Source organism: Amblyomma americanum, chromosome 5 (assembly GCF_052857255.1).
Source record: "Amblyomma americanum isolate KBUSLIRL-KWMA chromosome 5, ASM5285725v1, whole genome shotgun sequence".
NCBI lineage: Eukaryota > Metazoa > Arthropoda > Arachnida > Ixodida > Ixodidae > Amblyomma > Amblyomma americanum.
This window is the reverse complement of record NC_135501.1, coordinates 119,484,236-119,506,660: the sequence shown is the minus strand read 5'-3', so window position 1 is coordinate 119,506,660 and position 22,425 is coordinate 119,484,236. Positions and strand designations below refer to the sequence as shown.

The 22,425-nt window shown below is 46.1% G+C and overlaps 1 protein-coding gene across 1 annotated transcript; it reads left to right on the top strand.

Moving 5' to 3' along the window:
• The first annotated feature begins 903 nt into the window (after nt 1–903).
• LOC144132625 (uncharacterized) lies at nt 904–19,872 on the top strand. Its single transcript, XM_077665156.1, has 6 exons — nt 904–963; nt 1,839–2,185; nt 5,348–5,483; nt 6,606–6,782; nt 9,090–9,372; nt 19,603–19,872. Exons 2-6 carry the CDS (start codon nt 1,862–1,864, stop codon nt 19,811–19,813), a joined length of 1,131 nt encoding a protein of 376 aa, XP_077521282.1. The 5' UTR covers nt 904–963; nt 1,839–1,861; the 3' UTR covers nt 19,814–19,872.
• The last annotated feature ends 2,553 nt before the right edge of the window (nt 19,873–22,425 follow it).

Here is a 22,425-nt window from a genome sequence, read left to right as displayed (position 1 = left end):
AAGTATTAGCAAAAAGAACCTCGGTTAGTGACGGAATAGAACACACGTCCTCTCCATGTCATCCGAAGGGCTCTAGTATAATGACCCGAGTCTCGCGTTATACTTCCAAAAGTACGTATTACGTTCAAGTTTACCTCCAGAGTGTTCAGCAGTCCTACACCTACGCGTAATGAACGTGCTACGTCTTGTCGCTACACAACAATCAAGTGCCACGTCATGGAATTGAAAAACTAGCAGCTCTAAGAAGATTCTCTACATTACCGGTCGCTGTAGATCGCAGGGGCATGCGTTTGTTTCTTCTACATCATGTAAAGTTATCTCTTCAATAAAACGATTACGTGATCAATTTCCTCTAAAATTTTACAATTTTTTGGCTTTTTTTTGTTTCACTGAGAGTTGCTTTCTTTCGCATTTTTATCACAAGCTCATTGAATCCCATGCTAGGCTCCTCACCTCCTGATGCAACAGAGCGCCCGTAGGAAGAAAGCGTGCTATTAATCTACACGCAGCGATTGCGCCATAAATTTAACCCACTCTTCTCTGCCACACTGTGATGAAGGAACCCGTGTGGGCTGCGGAACAACGTCATTCTTCGTCTTGAACTCGTAAGTGGCTTTGAACCGTGTTTTCTGTAATGCATTAATTTTTAAAGCCTCAAGTTATCTCTACGCCTCCAGGCGGTCCAGCGTAACAGGTGATATTGGATTCGGAACCCTATGGCAAAGTAGAAAAAGATGAGATGTCATGAGTAATAAAAAAATAGTTATTCGTTCTTCTCTGCTTCTTCACTTTTTTCCGCAATCGTAGGTTTCTCAGCAAAAGCGCTTCCTGCTGTCACCACCACTGACATCCCTCTACTGGAGCCATGTGGTCTGCACATTTCTTTTTCTGCTAGTGACAGTTATGACAGTGAAGAAGAGGTTAAGCCAGCTGCCTTCGCTGGGGTATTCGGTCAGCTGCCAGGTAAGACGCACTGTTATTGCGCGATTGTGTCTTTTGCAAATTATCCTTGTTGCGTCAGACCATTTGTGAATATGCTACGCGTCGTGAGGCAGGCTGGTTCGTAGTCTGTATAATTTAGTTTCGCACAAGCAGCTCATGCATGCGTATACGTATGTACAGCTTATGCCAGGCATTATAGCTTCCGAGCTCCGTACGCAGTTCCTTGTGAGCATTTCTTTATTTAGTGTTCCGGCTTGCTTGCTTTATTCCGAGGCCTGCCAATATATTTTTCATAAGAATCACATCTGCATAGGGTGCAGTCATTTTCATGAGGATGCACCTTTTAGCCACCTGTCCAACGCATGTTGTGGTTCAGCGTCTCTGATAGCCCCAATCGCTTTCGGATATGAAAGCCCAATAGAGCAAACCATGTTGCGGCCATTTCAGCATTTAGTATTAATAATGTTTTACTAAACTTCGCGAACTACTTCTCTGAGCTGCATGCCTCCACTATCCTCCCTTTAGGAGCATATTTGCGCTCATATACGCTAAAGCGCATATGTCTGCTTTGGTTCTGAGCCATCTTTTGGAATCTTTATAGCGCTGCGTGATAGCCGTATGCTACTACGTATTTTCTGTCAACGAATCGAGTTCGGTAAAACTACCTAGCTGAATATAAAAAAAGTTCTCGAAATGTTTAGCGCACTCTAGTTCTATCGTCTTTCTGCCACTAACGCTACTAAATTATGTAATCTAGTAACTTTGGTGTCGACACTGTTGCTTTTCTTGTTTAGGCGTTTGCAACAAACTCTATTCCCAGTGACGTTCACTTTATCATGAGAAGACTATTGTCTTCAGCTTGTGCGGAACGGTACGGTTCTCTTTGCTGGATGCAGCGAGTTCGAATTCTGCAGCCAACATGAGAGCGGCCACAGCTCCCGGAAGAGACCGGCCGGGAGCAGCCCGTTTGAAGACTGGCTTCCGGAGTCGCTCTTTTCGTGAAACGTCTGGCGGACCTGTGGCTCGCGCTGGTCGTGCCACGGCGCCGCCAGTCAACCTTGAGCCGATACAGGCGGGGGGATCCAAGTGGTCCGAGGAGAAACCCACCGCTCCTTCCAAGGAGGGCGTAGTGGCTGGTTTCAGCGTCCACAGTCAGCTGGGTCCAAGCACTTCGGCTGCAACGACGCTGCCGCCGAACGTGCTGGATGCGAGCGGGGCGAATACAGTCACCTGGTCACACACGGTGAGATATAAAGGTTTGTTTCCAGGCCACACGAAATAAGTTGTGTTGCTTGTCATCTCAGGAGGGATTCGAAACAGTGGAGGCGTAAACAGAGCAGCTTCGAGCCATCGCTGCGCGATGTAAATTGTCGTCGTCCTCATCTTTCATTAGTTCAGTATGCGCTCCCAAATGCGCGCTGTCAGGCTGCCACCGGGGCCGTGGAATTTACCTGTGCGAGACAAGGGCTATAGGTAGGACACACCTGTACGTCACCAACGGTGGCTTTGACGAAAGTGGGAAGGCGGCAGAAACACGTCGCGAAGAGCGGACGAGTGCGAAGGCGCCTCAAACAGGGATAGCAGCAAGGAACGCTGACCGCACTGTTTAACTCGAGAAGCAGGGGAGGCTGAGCGCAGTCCATGTAAAGCACCGAAAGAGAATTGCGCTGGAGTTTGAGCAAACAAACAAAAATATTAGTGTTCTTCAGTTCCTCCTTAAGGCACAGTGTACCGGATTGAGCCACATTAGCATTAACGCCATCATGGCGCAAACTTGTTGCGGGGCTTCAGTTTGGTGGCTACGGAGGCTACCGCATATGCCGAAAAAATGTTCGCTTAAAGTTTGCTGCCCGGATTCACTTTCTTTTCTTTACGAAAAAAAGTAGCATAGACTTCGGTGCCAGGCTGTTGGAAGTTAGCACTATTTTGCAAGTGCTTTCCAAATTCTGGGTATCTTCCTGAGTGAAATATCTGACAGTATTATTGGCTGCCATCAATGGAAATAGAGCAGTTTCATTCGCGAAACTAAAATACTTAGTCTATCCTTATCTAATCAACGGTACACAAGCGAAGTTTTCTTAACCACCGCGCAACCCAACATGACGCGTCTTGTATGAGCAAAAATTAGTGTGAAGCAAAAAAAAAAAAGGACCATCTTAATCATCACGCTTATAAGCCTAAATCGCCCTCTGCAGGACAAAGGCTTCTCCAATCTCTCCACTATAGCCTGTCCTGTGCCAGCTGCTGCCACCGTATAACCGAACACTCCCTAATGTCATGCGCCCGCCTGACTTTCCCCCCTGCTACGCTTGCCTTCTCTTTGAATCAATTCTATTACCCTTAACGACCATCGGTTATCTTGTCTTCGCATTACATGCCCTCGCAAAGCCCATTTTTTCCTCTTGATTTTGACTGGGATGTCACTAACCCGCGTTTGTTTTCTCAATAACTTTGCCCTCTTCTTGTTCCTTAACACCTGTCATTCTCCTTAGTTCTGTTAGCTCTCCTCAATTTGAGTTGAAACCTTTTTGTTAGCTCCATGTTTCTATCACGTATATGTGTACCAGTAATATGCTGTTGTTGTATACATTCCTCTTGAGGAAGACTGGAAAACTGCCAATCATGATATGAGATTACCTGTCAAATGCCATTCACCCCATTCTTATTATCCAAGTCATTTCACTATCATGATCCGAGTCTGTGTTCACTACGTGGCCTGAGTAGATGTATGCCCTTATCCCTTCCAACGCTTCGCTGCGCATCCTAAACTGTTGTTCTGAGACTCTTGAACATGTTTTCTGGATATTATTTTTAGACCCACCGCTTTGCTTTGCCAGTCTGGGTAATCGATCATGCTTCTGAATTCATCCCATGAGTTATTGGGGGGTGCAGTATCATGAGCGAATCAGAAATTGCCTACGCATTCTTCGTTAAGTGTTCTCCTCAATTCTTCCCAACCTAGAACTCTGAATACCTCCTGTAAACATGCGGTGAACAGTACGGAAGAGATCGCGTCTCCCTGCTTGCCTCTCTCTGTTATAGGGATTTCATAACTTTCTATATTGAAGACTGTGGTGTCTGTGCGGCTACTATAAACCGTAACGGCTATGAGGTTTGGCGGGCGGCAGGAGTCTGCTACGAGGCAGCCCTGTATCTCTGCAACTGCCATATTGTTGGGAGGCTCGAAAATAATAGCTCCAACTGAGCGGTGCTCGCGGGGCCAAAAGACCCTGAGCAAAGGGAGGTGGGAAGGAGACAGCGCACCCTCCGACTCTGATAGGTGCGTCGAGGGGCGGTGACAGAAGTCCGTTCCGCCACCCCTGATGCAGGGGTCATTACCGGATTTTCAAAACAACAGGATTGTCTCGCTACTGCGGCCGTGACGCGATCTGACCGCCATATTGTTGCGCGATGGTTGCCTGCTTTGTATTTTGCATGACGTGCTTTCAATAAATGCGAAAAAGATAACAATTATAACTAACCCCCGGGAAGGAAATGCCTGACTGTAACCGAAAGACGCGGGTTCGATCCCGGCCGCGGCGGTCAAAATTCGTTGGAGGTGGAAGTCAAGAAGCCCGTGTTCTGTGCTATGTCAGTGCACGTTAAAGATCCCCCGGTGGTCGATATTCCCGGACCCTTCACTACGGCGTCTCTCATAGCCTGAGTGGCTTTTGGACGTTAAACCCGCATGAACCAAACCATATGTCCTTGCACCATCAGGTTTTGCATTTTTTTCTCAACTATTCTCTTACAAGAGAACTGCTGCGGCACAGATACTCGTCTGAAGTATGCAGTGCTAGGTTGAAAGGGCAGTGCCACTGTGCTGCTAAAAAGAACCTGTACCCTCCATGTACCACTTCCGTCTGATTCTAACAGGCGCTAACGATTCCGTGTTGCCTTCTGTTTCACTATGCCACTCCTCCTGAAGTGTGTCGCAAAATAAAAGTGATACTTCCCGCAGCAAATTGGCAGCTACGCATGGAACTGCGGTGGCCTAAACCACACTGGGGTCGCCGCTTTAATGCTTGTTCACTTTCTACTTTTGGGGGCTGGTGTTAATTTAGATCAAGCAAAGTAATGTACAGATACTTTTTATTGGCGAAATTTTTTTAATGCTGCGCGCTCCAGTTATGTCAGCCATTTGAAACAGTGCAGCTGGTATCCTTGCGCCATCTATCTTGCTGTTTATGAACATCAAGGGGCCACAAATTGACGGAAGTATTCGACTGTCTCGCTCGCCTAATTATCCCATAATAACGTTTTTCCACTACTTTTAGAGTTTTACTGAGACTGTGTGCAGTAGTGGTGGTTACTGGTTCGAATCATAGTTAAATGCATTAGTTATGTCTGGTAGGCAAGAATTCCTCCCTCCAGATGTTTTATTCTTTCCGGTTATTCTGTCCAGCTTGTCGCGACCACCAGCGCTGTGAGGAAGCCGGCACCCTCGCGGACGAAGCCTCTGATGATCCGGCTATTCCCTGTCTCCAGGGATGCTCTGCCGCGGAAGGCTACCGCTACATCGGAGTGTCGCAACTCCGTAGGCGAGTATGATTATGGAACACGCGAACTTCGACCCGTCAGTCTGCCTGTTCGCTTTTGTAAGAGCTGTAGAGCGATCGACGATAGCGTTTAAGCCTCGTTTGGTTCAATTTTCCCAATCCCGGTCGTTTGTAAAGATCTTTTCTTGGAAACTCAATTTTTGTGGAAGCGTGTTAAACATTCTACGAGTATTTTCGGATCAAATATGCAACGAAGGCACTCCTTGAACAATGATCAAAGTGAAGAAACAAGGATGCACCGAATGCCCTATAGCAGGCTTACTTTCTTCAATATGGTGCCCATGCGGGTCGAAAGTCCCTGAAAGTCTGCTTTTTATGTTAAATTGAACAGCGCTTTGTTGTCTTCCAACGTGAATAATTCAGTAATTCCTCTAAAGGGCAATGAAATTGCGCAGCTGGGAATAAATGTGACGCAATCAACTTTTTACGCTTGTGTAGGAAAGCATTGCGAGCCTCGACTTAAGCATCATTGAAATGAGCATGAACACCTTCATGATGCCCGTTCTGCCATTATCAGTGTTGTGTCCCGCATCAATTTTCTACGGTTATTAAACTCGATGTGTCAGGTCTGTTGCATGCTGTGCTTCACTTGTATTGCATTTCCCTTTTTCAGCGAAGATCGAGGTGGTCTCGTTTCCCGCTTCAGATTTAGTTTTGGTTACCCTACGCACTTAAAAATCATCTCATCTATTCATTCCACAGTACATGGAGGAAAGAACATTCGGCAAGGAGCGTTATGTCATTCGGCCGGCCTCCGTAAGCCGAGCTCCAGTGAAACTTTTTCCTGCCTTCTTTCTTTGCCTGGGAACAACAGAATCGGCCCCCTCGAGACCCAACCCTTGCTAATTTAACACGCCGTCACCTATCATGAGGGGTCGATTCTCTCCCTAAGTTTTTTTTTTTTTAACTGAGAGTCAAAACTGTCACGTGAGGATTACCTCCCGAGTTTATTTTTTTTCCTGCAACCCTCCGTCCAGATCTCGACTCCACAACTGGTATGTTGCTGGCCTCGATCTGCTGTTTTCGTTTGCGGCGCAAAGAAGTGGAAGCGATAGGAAAAAATGTAATGCACGGGAAAACAATTGTTCCTTTTTTCCCACACAGCGAAGTCTGCCTTCTGTGGATGCCGACGTGCATCGACCGACCAGCGACCGCGGCCCACAGTCTGCGCTGGGACAGACACAGAAACAGACTACGTGGGAGGTGTGAAACAAAACGCGCCCAACGAATCCGGCGTGAAGGAAGCCGTCGCTGCATCGATTCGTCCGCAGCCGCAACCAGGTGCGTTAAGGGGCGCTGTGCCCAGTTCTCGAAGAAGACAGTACAGCGAAGGAGTCACGAATGCAATCTGGCTTAAATGTCGGAGCGGTTAGATCCAATGCTAAAGTGTGAGGGTAAACCCCATGGGTGACGAGACAAGTGTTGTGTGTTCATTTGAGCCTAACTCTTGAAAAAAAAGTTTTTATTCGGTGCCAATTGAATGCTTCTCTCGGTTTCAAAGCTCCGAAGAGTTTTAAAAACTGTAAAGAAAGAAAAAAACGGGAGAGAAAGGAAGAACACTTAGCTTGGGAAGTAATTTCCTCAAAGTTGGGTCCAGTGTGTCACAAGGTGCTTTCTAACATTGGTGACTGCGTCGTTGCCTGAACAACTTTCGGGACCGCATAAGCATCGGAGGAAGTAAAAAAAAATGTCCAAAAACAAAACCAGGGTGAAAGACGGGAACGAAGTGGCAATGGCTCTAATAAGGTCATATGGTAGAGAATGGGAAGCAAAGTGGGATTCCTGACAAACAAGACAAAGATAACAAGGGCTAAGGGGGAGCCTCAGTGCGCTTATCCAGCGTTTCGACAGAGAGCACTTGTCTTGGTCAGGGCAGAACGTGCAAGATTGGCCGGGGTTAAATAGGGCCTTCGCTCCGTGGAGGAAGTATCGGTGAGGGTGTCATATGGGAAGAGTGCTGGGAATGGGAGCGTGAACCTTCTCTTGTAGCATCATGTATCTGTGGCCAGGTGCAAGGCACTTGTAAATAAAGCATTACGTGAGTGCTGGAATATACCTTAGAGGTCTAATAAGTTTCCTTTGCCGATGCTCATCCTCTGTTGTCGTAAAGTTTTAAATTTCCGGATTAGAAATGCCTCTGTGATTTCTGCCTCTTGGAGATTTGAAGCCTCACAGGAGAATTAATTTCAGTTAATCGAAGTTATGACCCTGCTGATTAAGATGTTGTTGTTGTATGGGGTTTAACGTCCCAAAGCGACTCACCTTTGAGGAATGCAGTAGTGAAGGGCTCCGAATAATTTTGACTGCCTGGGAATTTTTAACGTACACTCGCATCGCACCGTACACGGGCTTCTAGAATTTCGCCTTCATCGAACTGCGACCGCCGCGGGCGGTATTGACCCGCGTCTTCAGGTCAGCAGTCGAGCATTGCAACCAGTGACCACTGAACCACCGCGGCGGCTACGTTTATTAAAATGTTCCGAAACTGCCTTTGGGACGCTTTTTTCTGTGTCCGCGCGGCGGTCATTGAATCTTTCGCTCATTGATTGTTTGCGTCATGATTAAGCAGCTCTATGAGTAATATTTTAGCGCTGTACTTAGTACGATACGAAGAAGAGGCGATCTTGGTATCTCTCTGACTGCATTCAGACGCGTTTCTAAAAGTACGTATCTGCAGCTGCGGTTAATACTGTCCTTAATGAGAATTCTAATTCCGATCGAAGCAATGTTTTGACGTTTCGCGATGCTGGCAGTGAGCAGGGATAGTGGTAACAATTTTGTTAACCCTTAATGGCGCCTTGTGCGCAGTTCCGTACTTGCGAATCTACTCGAGCTTCTGTAAGCCTGCTATGCATTGGACTGATTTCTTTCTTTCAGGCGAATTTAGCGTCATTAATATTGCATGTAGGGCGCTTTTGTATCTGAATGAGCGAGCGCAGGAATCAATATCACTGAAACACTTGGCAAGGCTTAAGGTGTTGCTTGGCAGCCTTTATCTGAAGCATACCGCCGCCATTTGGTCGGAGCAACGAGTTGGTTCCCCAGTTAAAAAGCGCTTCCCTCTGTTGACATATTTAGAAAATTGGTATTTCACCCCACCATGTGTAGACAAAAACAAATTCTGCCATGGGAGCCGCCGCGGTTGCTAACTGGTTATTGTGCTCGGCTACTGACCCGTAAGACGCGGGCTCGATCCCCGCTGCGGCGATCGCATTTCGATGGAGGCGAATTTATGGAGGCCCGTGTGCTATGCGATATCAGTGCGCGTTGAAGAACATCACGTGATCTAAATTTTAGGCGCCCTTCAATACGGCGTCCCTCATAGCCTGAGTGTGTTTGGGACGTTAAACACCCCTAAACCATCAACCTTACTGTGCCATAGCGGTTTTTTGCAATAAATTAAAATTATTATTATTTAAAAACTCTCAACGCTCATCGTCATCACAGTTTCCTACCGTACACTTTTTGTAATCTAAATCGGCGCTGCCAATAGGTCAACAGCTCAAGAATTTTTATTGTTGGTTTTATAGCGCAAGAATTCGTATGTCAATGGCTGGGCCGTCTGCCACTCCGGATTAAACGTGACAGGTGCCGCTGGACCACTTAACTCTGGTGGTAACGCGTCCGGCGCTGGAAGACCCTACAGTGGCCTGACCAGCCGCAGCACCAACGAGGCAAGTGGGAAGACGGTATACACCGACACCCGACGACCAAGATCCGTCTTCCCCTGGGGAGAGGGCCGGATGGTGACGTTGCTGATTGGCGTGGGGCTGCTTGCGTGCAGCCTGCTGGTTGTCCTCTTTCTGCTGGTGGCGTTGGGATTAGAAGGAGGTGAAAGCGCCGTTAATTCCCAAACTGCGGCGCGACGGACGTGAGTTCTATTCGCAGTTTGGTCTTGACGATAACCTTTATATTAGACGTGCTTTCCCCAGTGTAGCTCAGGCTCGTTCCTTGTCGAACGAGGGGGAGACACACTGTTACAGTATATAAATCAGAGGCGAGGAGGTGAGCTGCCGGGAAGCTGCAGCGAGACGTTCACATTGGGTTTGAAACTTCGCTACGTTAGTGTCTACAATTCTGAGGGTAAGAAGCAAATGGTAAGCTGTGTGCTTACCGCGGGAAAAGAGGCAATTTCAGGGTGGTGTGATCAAGCTATTGTAACACATCAAATTGAATACTTGGAATGAAGCGACACACAAGCGCTCGTGGACGAGGTGGGCTCTGACAAACTAGGTGCGCAGGCATAATGGGCCTCCACATTTAGTCGTTCACCTAACCCAACAGGTCCCACGCGATTTCGATTTGCGATTTCTCATGGTGGGGTCACCGAGCCATTTCCCAAGCATTTAAGTCTGAATAAGCAAAGCACCAGGCCAGGGGAAGCTTGTACCCAGTGTATCACTGGTGGGTACCCGGCGGCACTGGGGATCGAACCCCGCACCTCCCGCATGCGAGGCAGATGCTCAAGCCATTAAGCCACAGCTGCGGTGATCAGAAAAAACATGTGTAAGGGTTCAACATGTGTAACGGTTCATCAGAAAATGGCAGTGCAGAGAGATATCGTACAAAATGCGTTGTCAAATTTTCTTTTTTTTTTTCAATGTACTTTGCAAGATATGCCAGAAGAGGATTGCATTTTGCAATTTGTGAAACAATACCCCATATTCCTGAAGCATCAGAAAGGCGTCAATTTACCAAAGACACAAACGCTTCCTTTTTCTCTAACCTCTAACCAGGTTTTAATGGGCAATGTCTCGCTATAGAGCTTATAGAAAAATGTTGATACACAGCGAGAGGAGCATTTACGTACTCTTTTCAGTACGTCATCTCCCCGTAAACCAAAATACATATATCGGTACACGGGCCGAGGGAAGAGCATACAGATTTAATCATTGTACAACCGTTTCTTCGACACTGAAAACAGGAACCGAGGATTGAGACATTGAAACTAGAAAGCGGGAAACGGAGAGTGAAATACAACTCATCCTTTAAGCCCAACAAAAACGGGTGATCAGAAGCATTAGTGGACACGACGAGGTTCAATCAAACAAACTAAATCGTTTTGCATGAATGCACGCACTATTGGGTGTGTATCGTCGCAGAAAAACATGAAACTTGAAACTATATGTCGGGCATACAAGTAGACTAAACCAAGGCCGCCAGCCCTTACTGGCCGGGAAAGCTTATCACGCCTCATAGATTCAAAAGACGAATCCAATATAAAAGTGGTGAAAACTCTGTTAAAACGCTGGATATAGAGTCTTCTGCAAAGAATAATGTGGCGTATATAACAAATTTTAGTGGCGAGAAACAGATAACACGCGGTCGTACTGACATGAATCGAGACACTATGGACGACAAAAGTCATGGAATAGCGCTGAAGTGTTGGCGCACGGTCTTTCCAGTAATGTGCGCTTTACATTTAGGTGTTCAATGGGACGCCAAGGTACTTGGGTGGCCCACATATCTATTGTATAACAGAATACTCAGCAGGTGTCGATCGCATATTCCAAACCGAGAGGCCACAACTCCTAGAAGGATTAATTCGAGCTCCTGACAGGCTGACACTGAACCAAAACTCCCGCGTTAACCGAATAATCTCATGAATAATTGGCTTATCAGTGCAGAAAAACGCGAGGTCGCCTGCATAAGCTAATACCTTCAGACCGTGACCCATAACACGGAAACCACTGATGGCTCTACTGTTAATAACACTTATGCAAAGTGCTACAAGATAGTGCGAACAGGAGCGGGGACTGTGGGCATTTCGTTTCATAGAGGACTGAATGCCGACTGGTTGCGAGAGACAGTCATTTGCACTCAAGCACGTGAAACAGTTTTCTAACAAAGGCGTATCCCAAAAGAAAGAATTGAACCAGCATTGACGCGATTTAAAAGAGAAAAAGAAACGAATGGCGCACTCGATCGAGTGCGTTTGCCGGGTCAGTTTGCAGTAGTGCTAGTTCATAGTGTCACTACAATACTGCAACACCGTGCGTGCAGCACGTAAATTAGACTCTGCTGTCCGTCCCCTCAAGCCACATATTCGATGAGGTCAAATGAAAGTAGACACTGCAAGATATAGGCCATATCAGAGTACTTTAGCGAAAATCTTAGAGAACAAAATTATAAAGCGTTACAGGTCTGTAACATCTACAAATCGTACTTTTCCTGATCATCAGTTTTTTGGTATTAAGACAATATGACTTCTGGTAAATGACAATGGAAAAACTCCCACATCAATACTGGTATGAAAGTCATGCAGAAGGACAGGGGCTAAAGCAGATTTTAATGTCTTAAAAAATTCCTCTGGTAGGTAGTCAGGCCCTGGGGCTTTCGAAAGTGGCAATCGGTCAATTAGCTCTTTCAATGGACCCAAGGTTAAAGGATCACTTATTGCCCCGCACTCATCCTCAGAAAGCAGGGTAAAATCGTAGACAGCTAGCGCGCTCCGTGAACATCAACCTTAATTCAAGTTTATTGGCATCTATACATGTACAGATAACGGGACTATAGACAAAAAGCCAAATGAATGAGTGTATAGTGCCATTTCTGTAAGGGGCCAAGCCGAATGAATTCGGCTTGGCCCCCTACAGAAATTGCATTGTACACAATAGAGAGAACAAAGAGGTACAATAATGGATAAACGAAAAATAAGCATTAGTCAACATTCTATAACGTAAATACATACGGGTAAAAAAAATCAACGATAGAATACTGCAAGGAATTAAATTACAGCAAGCGTATGGTATAAAAAGATACAAATAATACAGCCCTAAAGTAATTCAAGTCACTAAATAATAAGTTATTTACAAGAAAAGAAAATTGGTTAAGCATCCACGTAGTCAGTATATACCACAGCAAAGGAAAGAGGTGTCTATTGAGTTTCTAATGAGTTTAACAAAGATGGCAGTGTGTGGCGTAACATTTGGTGACCGTAGTTAGTGCGCGCTTTAGGAACGTACCATGTTTCTCTGTGACGTGTGTTGTAAATGTTAGAATTCATTGCCAATAGAGAGAAATGCTCAAATAATTTTTTGTTTTGTTTTTTTGGCAGTAGTGAAACATTTGAGGAAAATACTACAATATATAGAGGTGACCGGTTGTAAGTTAAGGCCGCTGAAAAGAGGCTGCATATGTGCGTCATATGAAGAATTGGCGACAGCGCGCACTGGTTTCTTCTGCAATAGAAAAAGTTTTGGGATGTTAGACATCGTGGTGTTTCCCCAACTAAATGGCAGTAATTCAGATGGGACAGGAACAGAGAGTTATAAAGCAGTTTTTTCACACTCAGGGAAAGAAAAAATCGAAGTTTCGCTAGTATTTCCACAACACGAGCGACTTTGTTAGCAACTGAGTCTGTATAAAGATTGAAAAATAGGTTTTTTTTTTAAATACGACCTCGAGGCATTTAATTCATGGTACAAGGTTGATAATCAAGGAACCCATTTGGAAATGGCCGTCAATGTGGACATTTTTAATTTTAGGTTGAAATCCCTTTGTCTTGTTTTTATTTATAGACAGTCAGTTCAATGAAATCCATCGATTAAATTCACTTAAAGCAGCGTTCGCAAGAGCCAACAGGTCCCTTGCACAACCAGAAGTAAAGTAAAAGAGAGACTAGTGTCATAAGCGCGATGAATTGAGCAGTGGTGCCAATATTTATTATGTCGTTAACGTAATTATTAAATAACAAAAGTCCAAGAACGCTTCCTTGAGGTACACCAGAAACAATGGGTAAGTTGTCTGAAATACAGTTATTTATTGAAATCCTCTGACACCTGAACTGCAGATAGCTTTTGATTAAGCCAAGGAATGGGCCCCTGGAACAGTAAATTTCAAGTTTTGGCAGCAGAGTGATGTGATTGTGTCAAAGGCCTTTGAAAAACCGATGAAAACGCCTAGTGTCACTAAATTTCGCTCTAATGCTTGTAGTATTAGTTCCTTTTGTGTTTGTAGAGCTAACTCTGTCGAGCGACCCTTTCGATAACCGAACTGAAAATCAGTAATAATATTGTGTTTTTCGCAGAAAGTGCTCTTCTCAGTGTTATTAATTTTTCTAGGCATTTTGAAAATACAGGCAAATGGGTATTGGTCGGTAGTTAGACAGGTTTTCTTTTATCACCGGCTTTGAAGAGCACTGTAACCTTTGCGATTTGCATGCGCTTAAGAAATATACCGTTTACAAAGCACAAATTATGCATATGCTCAATAAGTGGGCATATCAGATCAGAAACGTGTTTTACGGGGCGTATTTGTAGGTCATCAATATCGCAGCTTTTACTGTTTCGCAGAGCGGAGAACGTTTCTTCGGCGTTAGTTGGATGAAGAGAAGCACTGTCACAATTTCTGGAATTGAGGTACTCTGCGGATCGTGGATCGTGCAAACTATTCACAAGGAACACAAAATAATTATTAAAAGCGTTTGCTAAAGGCATGCCTGATGAAAGTTCCCCATTAAAAATCAATTATCGTACGCCTTCCGAATGCTGACGTCTAATGTTAAGCACTGTGCTAAGGTTTCGCCACGTGATATCCGTTCGCTTTATAGCTTCAGGATTAAACAACCTATGAAGGGAATCTTTCTTGGCTTGTCTTAGAGTAGCAGTTAACTTATTGCGAATTTTTTAAAATTCGGGTAGATGGTACGTGTCTGTTGTGTCCAAAAAACGTTTGATTAGGGTATCTTTTGGTTTGATTAGTTTCAGAAGTGCACTGGTTATCCAAGGTTTTCTAGCTTTTTCAGGCTTCAGTGTTTTAGTGTGAAAATATTGCGAGTAAGCCTTTTTGAAAAGGCACAGAAATGACTGATACGCGACATCTACGTCAGACTGATTGTACTCCTCCAGCTAATTTATTTTTGATATTTTTGTGCGGAACTCCTCAAATGTAGCTGGATTAGTATCTTGAATAGTCAAAGGGGGACACTGCTTCGGCTGTTTACCCGAAACATACGATTGCAAGAGAATAAATACTGGCAAATGATCGCTAATATAAGCGCCGAGTGCTCGGGAGTTTAATGGTTCGACATTCAATGTTCGTAATGAAAACATCGTGCAAACTTTCACAATAGTTGCTAATGCTAGTTGGAGTGGTAATTGTGTTAAAACATGCATTAGCTTCCAATAGTAGAGTGATCAGTACGTAGCTGCGTTTCGTTCAACATGTTAATATTTATATTGCCGCCCAAGACGACTTCATAACTGTTTTCATTTATCCAGGATAAGAAGTTTTCCATATATGTAAAAAACGTTGCCACGTTCCCGCCTGGAGGGCGATATAACACATAAAATTTGCTTTTGTTATGAATGAGAGTCAAAATTTGAAAGTCCGGTATTATCGCCGAAAGGTCGTCCATTTTATCACTCTCAAAACTTTCTCTGGCCATGAAAAGTACTCCTCCACCGTTCTTGACTGAGCAATTTAAGTAGTGTATTGTGTAACCCGGGATCTGTATTACTTCTTGTTCGATTAAGTACCATGATTCACAAAGCATAATAACATCAAATGGAAAGCCAAACATGAAAACAAGGCACACAACTCATCATACGTATTGCGTGCTGACTGAGTGTTTAAGAGGCAGATGTGCACGGCTTTTTATGATAAATTTTAGTAACATCCACAGGGTTCAGCGAGTTATCAGCCATCGATGTGAATGGCGGTTGACAAAATGCTCGGATTCCTAGATCCTCATTTCATCTTATCAATGTCCGCAACGCAAGATATGCGCAGTACATTCGAACTGTTAGTTTTGCGCGAGAAAATTTTGCGCCCTTTGTTCACGAATACTTCCTTTTTTTTTACTTCTTTCGCTCAACAATTTGCCAAAGAAATTTTTTCAAGGCGGTGCAAAGGTGTTCATTAATAAACACCGGGGGAGAACTTGAACCATCAGCACTCCGGTAACCAAAATCTGAGGTTAAAATTTGATTTTTCTTGGCTTTTTCAATCACCGCTTCCCGTTTCGCACGAGACGGAAATGCAATGTTAGGGCATCCTTTGTCTTTCCTTGGTACACGATCGCACATGTCTATATCGGAATCAGAAATGGGTTCACTTATGACGTCTCCTAGTTTGCTCAAGATTGAAGGTAGTTTCTCGTCGTCGCTGACTGGAACGCCTTTAATCTAAATGTTCCGGTTCCTTGAGTACTGTTCTTGGTTTGTCACCCGGTCATCAAGGACAGAAAGTTGTTGTTTCAGTACTTTGCATTCCTGTGATAGTGCGGCATTTTCTTTCTTTAGCGCTGAGTTTTTCTTTTTTAATTTTGCACAGCGCTCATGCATAGCATCAAACTGTCCAATAAAGAAATCTACGAATTTTTTTAGGTATTTAAATTGCTTTCGAAGCTCTTTCTCTAGTGCACTGCGCATATCTCGCATTTCCTGTTTAAAATCTTTTAATAGTTTTGTCTCTGCAGAAGGCATTTGAAATTAGCAGTTCAGCAAACACTTTTAGCAGTTCAGCAAACACTTGTACAAGAGCTTGGCAGCAGCGGCAGGGAAAAAATTAAAAATTGGCTACAAATGTTGCACACACCTGTGTAAAAGATGCGCAGATTTAGTGAATCGGTCGGTACAGCCGCTGCTTCCAAGTGATGATCAGCTGTGAGGCGCAGTTCCTGCTGTAGTCGGCGCCTCTCTCAGCTAGGTAGCCAGTCCTGGTCCACAGGTCGCTGACGTCACACTGGAGGCCACGGCAGTTTATAGATGAGTGGCGAAACGTGCGATAGTCGAAGAGATGCGGCACTTGCAACGGTGATCCGTCGAAGATGCAGGCCCAAAGCCACCGGGAAAGGCGGTGATGTCCTGTGTATTAGATGCGCAGATTTAGTGAACCGGTTGGCACAGCCGCTGCCGCCTAGTCACGAACAGCTGTGAGGCGCAGTTCCTTTTGTAGCCGGCGCCTCTTTCAGCTAGGTAGCAAATCCTGCACCACGGCTCGCGGACGTCACACTGGAGGCCACGGCAGTTTATAGATGAGCGGCGAAACGTGCGATAGTCGAAGAGATGCGGCACTTGCAACGGTGATCCGCCGAAGATGCACGCCCAAAGCCACCGGGAAAGGCGGTGATGTCCTGTGTATTAGATGCGCAGATTTAGTGAACCGGTCGGCACAGCCGCTGCTGCCAAATAACTGTTGGAGTCGGCGCCTCTTCAGCTAGACAGCCAATCCTGGCCCACGGCTCGCTGAAGTCACACTGGAGGCCACGGCAGTTTAAGAAGAGCGGCGAAACGTGCGACAGTCGAAGAGATGCGGCACTTGCAACGGTGATCCGCCGAAGATGCAGGCCCAAAGCCACCGGGAAAAGCGGTGTTGTCCTGTGTATAAGATGCGCAGATTTAGTGAACCGGTTGGCACAGCCGCTGCTGCCAAGTGACGGATCAGCTGTGAGGCGCGGTTCCTTTTGTAGTCGGCGCCTCTTTCAGCTAGGCAGCTAATCCTGGTCCACGGCTCGCTGACGTCACACTAGAGGCCACGGCAGTTTATAGATGAGCACAGTGGCAGCAGAAAGAGAGACGTAGTTATTTGTAAACTCAATAACTGTATCATCTGTTTTTGTGACCAGGACACCACCACAGTAGAGCTGAGAGACTCGCTTGGGAGCTACGTGACGACACTAATGAAACAAAGCCTGTCCAGTTGGCTCCTCAGAGTGCAAAGCACGATTGCTGTGGCATATTACCCGGGCCGCCCGGAAGCGCATAAATGTAACTTTTGAAGGTGACACTTAACAGTTTCAATTTCCTTCTGTATTCTGGTGGTTCCCGGGGCAGCCACCCTCCGGTTTCTGATCCCTCGCACTCGACATACGCTCCTCCAACAGCAACGATGTGCTCTTCTTTCGACATTTAGTACCTTTTTGGTTGTTCTTTGGCAACCAACCCAATTTAATGGTTTTTTAGACCCTCAGCATACACGTCTACTTCCCCTTTCACCATACTCTGCTTCCTGCCGTTACCGTAACTACTCTTTGAATGGTTTCCGTGGCAGCCACCCTCAGGTTGCTCGTTTCTCGCACTCGGTACTTCTACTCATTCTAGTTCCGTGTTAACTACCATCCACGCGGTTCCCGTGGCAACAGCCCCCCATTTGCGCTTTCTTAGGCTCTCGGCCTACACTTCTGCTTCCACGGTTACCACCTTCTGACCACGCATTTGTGTCCTGTCGCCATACTCTGCACCCTATATACTTGCACGGTAACCCCTCTCCGTTTGGCTTCCGTTACGGTCGCCCTCTGGTTGCTTGCTCATCGCACTCGCCATACGCTCCTCCTCCTATGGTAGCTCTGCTTCTTTCACATTAACAACGACCCGGCGGGCTCCCGTGGCAACTGCCCTTTGGTTGCGTCTCAATACGCTCTCGCCATATCCTTATCTTTCCACGGTAACCGCCCTCTGATTGTTTAATTGACCAATCTCGCTATGCTCTTCCTTTCACGGTAACCAATATACGGATGGTCCCCGTGGTCAGCACCCTGCGCCTTCACATTCGTGTGCTCTCGCTATTCTGTGCTGCTCCCACGATAACTTAGCTCCAGACGTTACTCATTCCTACTCTCTCGCTATATCTTCGTCCTTCTTCAGTAACCATCTTCTGATTGCGTTTTCCTATGCTCCTGCCATAGCGTCCTCCAGTTTCGTTTGGTTTCTGAGGGTTTAACGTCCCAAAGTGACTCAGGCTATGTAGGACGCCGCAGTGAAGGGCTCCGGAAGTTTCGACCACCTGGGGTTCTTTAACATGGCACGGTACACGGGCCTGTAGAATTTCTCTTCGATAGAAATTCGACCGCCGCGGCCGGATCGAACCCGCGTCTTTTGGGCCAGCAGCCGAGCGCCATAACCACTCAGCCACCGTGGCGGCTACGCCATAGCGTCCTCCTTCCACTGTAACCACACTGCGGAATGTTCCGGTGGTAGCCATCTGCGGTTACGCATTCCTCCGCTCTAGTAATTCTATGACAACCACCCTCGGCGTGGTTCCAGGAGAAACTACCTTCAGTTTGAACCGGTTTCAACCACTATCACTGCGCAGCGAAACCATGGTGCCGCTGCTTAACACCTGTCGCTGTAAAAGAAAACTGTGGAGGCAGTTTGATGTCTTGTGGACGGCCTACGTAAGCCAACGTGCTCAATTATCACGGAACAGCTATGGCTCGAAAATTCTTACATGTTCGCAGTGCTATGTAGCGAGCAATATCGCAGTGCTGTTCTCGTAGTCTATTCGGTAGCACCTAGCAAAATGGCGCGGGATTATCATGGGTGTGTTTTGCGAGTGAGTGAGTGAAAGGGTTTATTGTTCAACAGAAAAAGACGACCTCTTCCTACCCTCCGGCTCTCCCTCTCAGTCGAGAGATGAGGGCCAGGAGGGATTGGAGTAGACAGAGCGCCGCGTTAGATGCTTGCCTCGATTCCTTGAATCCCGGCGGCCTCTTCAGCCAGCCGGACAGCGAGGAGCTGGTGGTCATGGACTGGGCTACGCAGCAAGGTCTCCCAGGCGTCTCTACTACGTATTTTATTTGCCCTGCGTGGGGATTGTGTGCGCTCCAAAATAATATAATCGAGGATCCCTCTCGCTTCATATTTTTTACATTCGTCATCCGAAATTTTCGGGATAATATGTTTAATTAGTATTGGGTGCGGGTAGACGCCTGTTTGAAGTGTCCACGTCCCGGCTTGCTGATTGTTAAGCTTCACACTGGGCGGGGGAAGTTGCTTGCGGTGTTGCCTGTAGTGCTGAGTTACTTATTGATAATATATTAGTCGCTTTTCTCTTCCGTGGTTATCGAGGTAAAGCCCTTATGGAGCTGCTCGGTGGTAGAGACTTCGAACCAGCTCATGGGAAGCCTCGTTGCAACTGGAAGATTTGTGCGCGGAAATTCTTTACGTCCACATTAAAGGCTAGAAGCAATGTATGCAACGTCTTAGGCTGCAATTCTATTTGGCAGCGCGGAACATGATAACGCGTGTTAAGTTACCTGATAATCCCCCGTCTTTGCTGTGCTGATCGTAAGAAGGCTTCGGTAGATTTTAAAATGTCGTTTTTGACCTTTCCGTGAGCTGCTTTGAAACACCTCTCGTTTTGCCTTGTTTGCCTACAGGAGCACCAAGGATGCTGAATGGGAGCCCCCGTTTCGTATGAAGCACCCAGGTGTCCGTGCTTTCGCGACAGCCAGACTGGGACACGGATCATCGAAATTCCAAACAACAAAAAGAGCAACCACCAAAGACTTTCTACTTTCAACGTCAAGTGAACATTATTTTTTCCTTAATACCTCTCACCAGCAGCGCATTACGCGCGCAACTAATTGACACTTGTCTTAACGTGTGTCACTGATCTCGTAAACTATTCGACGGACGTCTCTTGAAAATAAAATAGGGCTTTACATAACCCGGTCTTTTTATAAATGGTTATCTGTGTACGTAAAGCCGCTAGTTTATTTATATATTTCAGAATGTCTTATGGGGCTATTTGGGTGTATCATCGGGGTATTAATGATTAAGTAAAGCAGAGACAGAGAAATGAAAAATAAGAAGATTCACAGCAATTTATGGGAAAGAAAATGAAAGAGTACAAAAGCATGTAAATGGGTATGAAAACTGGAAGCGATAATTGCGCCTGTGGAAAAAATAGTCTAAATCGATGAGTGAATGCTTTAAAGATGGTTCAGTCCGAGGAAAAATAATTCACGTATAGCTACTTGAGTGATTTTATACCTACACATTACCCTGTTGGACCTCTGTTGATTTCATGTGCACCAGTAAGGAGGCAGTGGTATTTACTCCGCGGACTATGTTATTGGGCATCAGCAAAGGCAGGTTTCTGGCAGTGCTAGTGCCGGTGATAACTTCTATTTACAGCCCTTGATGACGTCATTTTTCACTCCAATGAAGGAAAGAAAAGTCATTTCTCTTAACTAGCATGCTGAAAATCGGCTGCTGACATGCTGATGCAAAGTACGAGTCTTGTCGCGGCGAAAGAGCTGCACGCCTCCCGCGTCCTCCCGACTGTGCCGCAATGTAAGTGAAGAGGCCAAGGCCGGAAGAAATGCGCACGGCCTAGTCGCCTGGTTCTGTTGGAACACCACCCCAGCACCGACGCTTAACGGGCAGAAAAATCACTAACAGCCTAGCCTCAGCTGTGATCCTCGAAGAAGACGAAGCGGCTACGGACGCTAAAGGAGCGTTCGGGCAGCCTTGTATCTCTGCTTAATTGGTTCAACAAATATATTTTGGAAGGGTGGAGAACGTGGTGGAGGATTGAGAGGTGACCCTTATGGAACACGTGAGTCCTTTCTACGGCCGGTGCTAGCAATAACCTGTTGATGGAACTCAAGCTTCCAGCTGGTCGCAGCAATTTTCCAAACCTCTTTTTCAAGTGCAGTGTTTAGGAGTTTACTTGACAGAGAGGTACATCCTCAGATGATATATTATAAAGCACCTAGTTCTCTGCGTTTGTTGCACAAGGGGAGCATGGTTACGTTTTTGCGGTTTTGTCGCGTAGGGTATGGCTATGTCTTTGTTTGACATCTTGTGTCTGGTCCCTAAAGCACCTGTTTATTGTAAAAAAGAAACAATTCAAATATAAAAGTTAGCAAAGCACGAAGCAAACTTGTCAAATCAATTGCTGTCAAGTTAAAAAGTGGGCATAGGCACTTAAGACTGCTTATGTGTGAGAAGTCGTAAGCCCGCGCACCGACTTCGTGAACGCAGTCGCCGCGGTTTGCGGCGTGATGTAACCCGATGCCACACAGCTGGCAATTCTACTTCCGCATGGCTCTACGTAGCCCCCGCCACGACGCTGCTGCACCCCTTCTGATCTGCGCGCTAACTTCGTGAAGACAGTCGCCCCCCTACACCACCAGGATCCGCAACAGGTTACAATCCCACGTGCTGACCGCCTGCATGAGGTCAGTGTTAACACACAAAGACGGGTTCTTGCTCAATAAGGCAAGTAAGCCTTATGCCTTCATAACATACGTATACATATGTTTTTAGACAGCCCACGCTCGAACAAGAGACGGTAGGACAACGTCAGCCTTCAAAGCAACACTCTGGTGATTGTACATCTTTCGCCGCGTCAAGTGCGGTCATTAGTGGCAGGGATTATGGAAGACTCTCTTCGAGTATATGGGACCGCGTTGAAAGCGAAGTTGGAGGGCTTGGTGTTTTGCGTTGAGTGTGGGAAGGTGCCGGACTTGCACCTGAAACAACCCTGCGATTGCTGACACAGGTAAGGCGTAGACGGTGGTAATGGCCGCGGTAACCTGAAAGAAAAGACGAGAAAAAAAGTAGCTGCCTAACCAAACACAGACAAGTGGAGATTAAGAGGGCAAGAAAAGAGAAAGAATAGTCACCGACATCAAAACAGGGGTTTCATCATGAGAGGAATTTACAAATAAAAAAAAATACACAGGCGGTGGGTGAAGCGAAAACAGCCCATGCGGAGGCGAGCCTAAGAGTAAAGTAGATAAGAAGAAAGAGAAAAGCGACGACGGAGAGCATAAGGTCAACAAATGGGGTGGAATATTCCGCAAGTGTCAAGTGTGGAGTACCCCTTGATCGCTGCACGTCTGCGCCAGAATATACTCATAGATGATAAGTTCTCTTTGTAGGAATACGTTCTAGGAAGAAACCGGCGAAAACCAAGCCACAGGACCAAAAGAAAACATGCGCACACTGTCGCCAAACTTACAACAAATCTATTTTTGGCTGATCCACACATTTAAAGCCATTTTATTGCGCAGGCACACATGCATACGAAAAAAATATCCAGTCCTCATCCCATCCCCGATTAAAGAGTCGGCAGAGACACGGCAGCATGCGAATCATAACGCGTAAGCTTGCCCGCTGCCCGCTCACATTGTGAACGCAGTCGCCACGCACTGTCTACGTGATAAGGACAGACAGTGCGCTTATGCAAG

Excerpts from the sequence above, each read along its gene's own strand:
- LOC144132625 (XM_077665156.1), top strand. The coding sequence starts at position 1,862 with ATGAGAGCGGCCACAGCTCCCGGAAGAGACCGGCCGGGAGCAGCCCGT. Across the intron at positions 2,186-5,347 it reads CAGTCACCTGGTCACACACG|CTTGTCGCGACCACCAGCGC; the intron begins GTGAGATATAAA and ends TATTCTGTCCAG. Across the intron at positions 6,783-9,089 it reads TCGTCCGCAGCCGCAACCAG|GTGCCGCTGGACCACTTAAC; the intron begins GTGCGTTAAGGG and ends TAAACGTGACAG.